The sequence below is a fragment of the Camelina sativa genome, chromosome 2 (genome assembly GCF_000633955.1).
Source record: "Camelina sativa cultivar DH55 chromosome 2, Cs, whole genome shotgun sequence".
Lineage (NCBI taxonomy): Eukaryota > Viridiplantae > Streptophyta > Magnoliopsida > Brassicales > Brassicaceae > Camelina > Camelina sativa.
In genome coordinates this window covers 18,766,791-18,773,736 of record NC_025686.1, presented here as the reverse complement: position 1 = coordinate 18,773,736, position 6,946 = coordinate 18,766,791, and the positions used below count along the sequence as shown (strand labels likewise).

The following is a 6,946-nucleotide window of genomic DNA, read 5'->3' as shown; positions in this document are numbered from 1 at the left end:
TCACTTGTTTTAGTTTTGATCCGGGTTTAAACCGGTTTGAACTGGATTGACCCGGCTCCCTTTTATCCTTTATCTTATATTTTGTTTAGCAGCCACTTAGGGTTCTTAAGCTTATCTACTCCGTGTTTGTTGAATGATTTAGTACTTCTAAGTTTTTAATAGCAATTTCTCCTTTAAATCTCTTAATCTATAATCTCTTATTATAATTTCACAAAGATCAAACTCTTTCCTTTGTGTGATCATGATGATGAGTGAGTAGATCCTTAGAACTTTGGGCTAGGTAGATTAAGGAGATAGATGATTGATCTTTGATGTCTAAGGCTTTATTTATGTGTTAATTATCTAGATTAGTGTTAATAATGCTAGATAGCCTTGATCATGCTTGAATCTAGACATTAGGATTTCCATGCCCATAAGATGTTTGATGAAATTCCCGAACCAAATTAATCAAGAGCTTTGTATTCCTAGCCAATGGAAATTGATGATTAGGGTGCTTAGTGGTATTTAGACTTGTTCTTAATGCATGTTTGCCTTGTGATTGCCTTTGGAAATTGTTGATTATCACTTGATTAGCATAGGAATCTCTATAACGGAAATGAATTGATTTGCATAAGTGTTCTTAGCCATAGGATTGTTCTTGATTGTTGCTTAGACATCTAGGATTGGTTAGCTATCTCCCAAGTCAATTACCTTGCCTAAGGTTCACTTGTTTAATCTTGATTTAAAGTTTGTTGCTAGTTGTGTTTTGTTTCTTTGAGTTTGCATTGTTTGAATTGTCTTGTTTTCTTTCTTTGAATCAGTTTGTTAGTTAAGATTGTTACAAAAGAACCTTTTCCTGTTTAAGAATAGATTAAGCATATTTGTGTATTCTTAGTGAGTTAATTAATGCAAATTGTAGATTGATAATTTAATTGATAGAAAAATACTACATCAATATGTATTTAATATTAGTATTTTTAAAAATTATTACTTCAATATCCATATTCCATATCCTATTTAATTTGCATACCTGGTAGCTTGCTAAGCATAAATTGATTTATCTTATCAACATCATCATTTCTTGGACTTAGAATAGCTCTTTCCCTATAGAACGTTGGATCAGTTCTGCTTGCAAAATTTTCACCTTAGTTTTCTTTAACTATTGCTTGAATAGGATTTCCACTTGTATTCATTAATAAATCATCCGGAATTTCTATCTCCACATCTCCACTTTGTTTTGTTGATTTTGCCATCCCCGATATCAAGAAGCCACTTTGAAAAAGTGGCGAGAGCACCCGCATCCATACTATTATGTGCCTTGCCAAGTCTCAAATTTTCGGTAAGTTTAAGAACCTTACAACTATTCCAAAGAACAGATGAGTTGATAGATGCTAAAACTGTCGCTACTCTTCCTCCTTCTGTAATAACATGTAGAATCTGTCTAAAATCACCTCCTACCACAACAACTTTACCTCCAAAAATCTGGTCACATCTCATGATATCTCGCAAACTCCTATCCAAATTTTCGTAACAAAGCTTGTTCATCATTGGGGCCTCGTCCCATATTATGAGCTTTGCTTCTCTAATTAAGTACCAGCAAGATCAGATTCAGCATCGATCGTACACACAGAATATCCATTAAGATTGATTGGAATACCAAATCTTGAGTAATCCGTTCTACCACCTTTCAAAAGCAAAACAGCTATACCACTTGAAGCAACATTCAGAACAATATTACCTTTAGACCTTATATCAGCACCAAGAATAGTCCACAATAAAGTTTTCCCAGTACCACCAAATCCATGAATAAAAAACATACCACCTTTGTCGTGATTCACAGAGTGAATGATTTCTTCATAAACATGTCTTTGTTCCTCAGTTAGCATAGGTAACAACTCATTGTATAATTCCTGTTGTTTATGAGGCTTATATATTCTCTTATCTGCGATAAGCCTATTTACACCTGTGTTCATCATACTATTATCTGGTTTAGGCATTTTCTCGAAGGTCGTAAGATACGTCCCATTCGATTGCAACATCAGTTCTATTTCAATTAAACATATATTTTCTATCTAAGCCCATGTCAACATTAGACCTACAACAGTAAAGTCAAACACTTATTTATAATTTTGTTTTGCGGAAAAATAAATTACATTCAATTAACAAAATAACAATTTGATGTACCTGGATCTTTCATGCGTTTCTCAATATTTCTCATGATTTAAATTACCCTTTTCAAACTGTCAAATTTGTTATAGTTATCTCAATATTGCATACAATTCTTTATTAGAACTAAATTAACACCCAAAAAAATCAAAATTATATGTTTAGCTTAATGAATCTGACTTCTACTGTTTTGGCTCAGCATGAATTTATAGTTTATAAGAAATATTATTGAAGATTTATGAAGATAATTTTGTTAAGTTTAGATATATTTCAATTTTTATTTTTAGATGTATAGCTTTCTTGTAAGATCCAAATTTGCATGCTTCAGTCACGTAATTGTTCCACACATACATGGAAGTGTCGGCTCTAAGCATGTAATTAGGGTGCAAAGGCATAACGTCTACTTTGTTTTTGATAAATTTGTACATAACTTAAGGTACACTTAATAAAACAATTGTTTTTTATATATACTTGTGAAATTAAATTATTTATAGTTTTGTACAGGATAAATAATATTAATGAGACATGATTGAATCCTAGTTAAACACCATTAATATATATATGAAAAATTTGAATCTAAATAAATCGAGCTCTGATAAAGATAGCTACTTAGGAGGCACATGAATAGTTTGGGATGGATTGATCATAGAAAAGGAAAAAGATTGAGGGAAGCTTGAGTTGAAGGAGGCGAGATGGAGACAGCGTTGAACTACTGCAACATAGTCCATCACCACATGCAGTTTTCGAGAGGATGTCCAATGTTATTTATCTTCCTTGATGGCCAACTTGAGATATCGTTTTCAGCCCTTTTCTTGCGTTTTCAGCTCTCCCGAGAGGAAGAAGAAGAAAATAAAAGCGACTTTCCCTTCGGCTCTGAAGGTTGTTTCTTGGTTGCAATAAAAAGGTCTTTCAGCTATTTTTTGGCCTTGAGTAGATGGGGCTCTGAACAGGCGGTATTACGGATAGAGTTGTATCTTGTATCGTATTTATCTCTTTCTGTTGATAAGGACTGTGGTCCTATATTTTCGTGGTCTCGAGTCTATCTATCCGTGTAAAGTCTCTTGTATAAATACTCTATTTTGTACAAGGCGAGACTTGTTGCTCTTGGTAACAATCAGGTTGAGGGGGAGGACTACAAAGAGACATTTGCTCCGGTTGTTCGTATGACGACATTCGTACGCTTCTCCGTCTTGTTGCTGCAAAGAACTGGGAGGTTTTTCAAATGGATGTGCATAATGCATTTCTCCATGGTGATCTTGATGAGGAGGTGTATATGAAACTTCCTCCGGGGTTTCGTCATTCTCATCCTGGCAAGGTTTGGCGTCTTCGCAAGTCTTTGTATGGTTTGAAACAGGCTCCTCGATGTTGGTTCAAGAAGTTGTCCGATTCTCTCTTACGGTTTGGCTTCTTCCAGTCCTATGATGATTATTCTCTCTTCTCATATACCCGGAAGAATATCGAGCTTCATGTTTTGATTTACGTGGATGATCTTATTATTTGTGGGAATGACAGTTACATGCTTCAAAAGTTTAAAGATTATCTCAGTCGTTGTTTCTCCATGAAGGATTTGGGCAAGCTGAAATATTTTCTTGGTCTTGAGGTTAGTCGTGGACCTGATGGATTCTTCTTGTCCCAGCGTAAGTATGCCCTTGACATTGTTGCTGATCATGGCGACGACCTTCGTACTCGTCCTGCGTACACTCCAGTGGAACAGAATCATCATCTTGCCACTGATGATGGTCCTTTGCTTACGCATCCTCGGTCTTACCGTCGTCTTGTTGGTCGTTTGCTGTATTTGTTGCATACCAGGCCTGAGTTAAGTTATGCTGTTCATGTCCTAGCTCAGTTTATGCAAGCTTCGCGCGAAGCTCATATGGAAGCAGCCTTGCGTGTGGTCAGTTATTTAGGAGGTTCGTCGGGTCATGGCATTTTACTTCACTCCTTGCCGGATTTGACTATTGATGTTTACTGTGATTCGGATTGGAGTTCTTGTCCGATTACACGTCGTTCGCTTAGTGCGTATGTTGTCTTGCTTGGTGGTTCCCCTGTCTCATGGAAAACTAAGAAGCAGAAGACTGTGTCACATTCTTCCGCGGAGGCCAAGTACCGGGCCATGTCGGTTGCTCTTAAAGAAATCCAGTGGCTACGCAAGTTGTTAAAAGAATTAGGCATCGACCAAGCTGCGCCAGCTCGTTTGTTTTGCGATAGTAAGGCCGCTATTCATATTGCTACTAATCCGGTTTTTCATGAGCGTACAAAGCATATTAAGAACGATTTTCATGCTGTTCGTGATGCGGTTCGTGACGATTGTCATGCTGTTCGTACGAATGAGCAGCTTGCCGACATTTTCACCAAAGCTCTTGGATGTGATCAGTTCCATTACATTTTGTCCACGTTGGGCGTTCGTGACCTGCACCCTCCATCGTGAGGGGGAGTATTACGGATAGAGTTGTATTTTGTGTCGTATTTATCTCTTTCTGTTGATAAGGACTATGGTCCTATATTTTTGTGGTCTCGAGTCTATCTATCCGTGTAAAGTCTCTTGTATAAATACTCTGTTTTGTGAATGAATAAAGCAAGTTGGTTTGATATCTAGTTCTTCAGGCGGCCAGGTAGCAGGGGATGTCTTGGTCTACAAAATAAGAGGCGGAGATTAGAGCCAGAAGACAGGATGAGTCATGCCTTGGAGATTTTAGGCCACCTCTATGTGAAGGTCATTCGTTTGCGGCTGAGGAAAAGAGGACACCACTGAGAGATTAATATTTGAGAGAATGTCCAACTGAATTAAGATAAGGGACTTGAAGAACTGACCTTGAGAAGGGCTAAGGAACGATGGAGGGGGTTGGTAAAGTCTGGAGATCGAAGGCAGAGTCACGACGTAAGCATCTTTATTAAAAGTCGATTGATGGAGAGCTTTGGTTTTATCAGATTTGTGACTCTAATTTGGTCTTGTTTATATAAAGTAACGTAAGCAACGGATGTTAACCATTGAAGCTCTCCAAATGCTGCTTACGTCAACCAAAACCGCGTAATCCCATCCTTAACCAATAACAATGATCCAAATGATTAAATATCGCAAGGTGTATGAGATCAAGTGATCAACTATACATATATGTAGACTGCATCTTCATATATATATATATATATTAAAAATATTAGTTCGTAATATACATAAAAAGGTCAATACTTTAACTTTAATCTAATTAATATAATAGATAAGTCACACAATCAATTCATTTTTAGTTTAGACATTAAATACATCTGACATGAGCATTAGATGGCAATTTTTGTTTGTTATTTTTGTAAATAAGTCACAAACAAATAAAAAAGAGTTAGCAAAAGAAGAAGAAGAACATCTATACACAAAGGGAATTAAAAAAAAAGAGTTGCAACCGTGATAGATAAGTGGTAAATAACATACCTTTTACCTTCACATGTGAGATCACAAACCGGCTAGAAGATGGATTGTTAGGGTTTAGGAAAACCAAATTGAAAAAGAGAAACCCTATTGATAAAAAATTAAAAAATTAGATTATTTTACTTAATCGTCCGAAAGATTCAAACTATCATTCCAATATCAAAACTATTGTCCCATCAACCATGCACCTCAAATACTATAGTACTTGGAAATTTTGAATTCAAATAAAATTCCAAAAAGAAGAAAAAATACAAAAGGAACCAAAAATTAAACCTAACAATACCTTTTTAATATTATTTTTATCTCTTTGTATGTAGATATCTTCTCAAACACATCAAGAACCACGATGATTTGTAGTTCCAAAATCCCACGGTAAACCCTAAAAAAAATTTTAAACAAAATCAAGTCAGTAAGATAATATTGATCTATAATCGAATCAAATGTTTTTGAAAACTAAATCAGAAAATCATTAGCACCTTAATAGAAAGAAAAAACAACAATAATAATCCCGTGATATAAACAAACAACCACTATATAGAGAACTAAAAATTAAAATAAGATGCAATCAAATCAAGGACCAAAATTATAATACAAATATAAATATAAATTTGAGAATATGATAATAGATTAGGGTTTTTTCTTGTTTTGGAGTTATGGAGAATGATTAGAGAATCAAGTATTTATAATAGTAAACCGCTTATGATTTTAGGGTTTTGAGTAAGGAGGTGTATATTACGGGTTTTATTTACAAAAGCCCATTTACATATATTCAGATTATATTGTCGATTATGTTTAGAATCCAATGAAAATCGTCATAATTATCTTTACCTATTTTAACATGTAAAATAATAGAAATTTTCTTTAAACGGATATTCATAATATATTCTAATATTTATCTTCTATTTTTTAAAAGAGAGATATTGCATATAAATATATCAGTTTCCCGTTTTTATTTTTAATTTTCGTTTTTTTTAATTTAAAAAAATTTAAAACTTAAAAAAGGGTAAAAACGTCCAGTTTTGAATCTCATTAATGGCAAATTAGTAATCTTAAGTTTGAGGATGAATGTGGTACGTTTCAGCAACCTAAATAGAGAGAAAAAGCTTCTCCGAAATATTTTTAGGGGTACTTTTCATTAAGGGCAAAGGAGGTCAAATTTTGTGAGATTGGCTGTGAGCCATCTCGACTTCTCATTTAATATATTAGATGCGTTCACGTTTGAGTTACTCTATAAATTGTTTTTTTTTTCTTTTTATAACCAAACCATCCCAAGCTAATTTGTTGTATGGGTTCATGTGTATGTACAGAGTTGTCTGGATTACTGTTAGCTCTTGTAAAATGTGTAGCACTTGATTGCGTTTTAGAGATAATGGTTGATTTTCT

At 34.7% G+C, this 6,946-nt stretch overlaps 2 protein-coding genes across 2 annotated transcripts in view; one reads left to right on the top strand and one right to left on the bottom strand.

The window, feature by feature from the left end:
• The window catches only part of LOC109126938 (cytosolic sulfotransferase 1-like), a 7,750-nt gene extending 6,223 nt beyond the window's left edge, over positions 1-1,527 (bottom strand). Inside the window, exon 1 of the mRNA XM_019230905.1 lies at positions 1,333-1,527. Within this exon, the coding sequence (XP_019086450.1) occupies positions 1,333-1,527 (195 nt within the window). The remainder of the gene's footprint in view (positions 1-1,332) is intronic.
• On the top strand, positions 3,368-4,573 carry LOC109126936 (uncharacterized mitochondrial protein AtMg00810-like). Its single transcript, XM_019230901.1, has one exon. The coding sequence runs from the start codon at positions 3,368-3,370 to the stop codon at positions 4,571-4,573; it is 1,206 nt and encodes a 401-aa protein (XP_019086446.1).

Coding starts and splice junctions, on each gene's coding strand:
- LOC109126936 (XM_019230901.1), top strand. CDS start 3,368: ATGGATGTGCATAATGCATTTCTCCATGGTGATCTTGATGAGGAGGTG.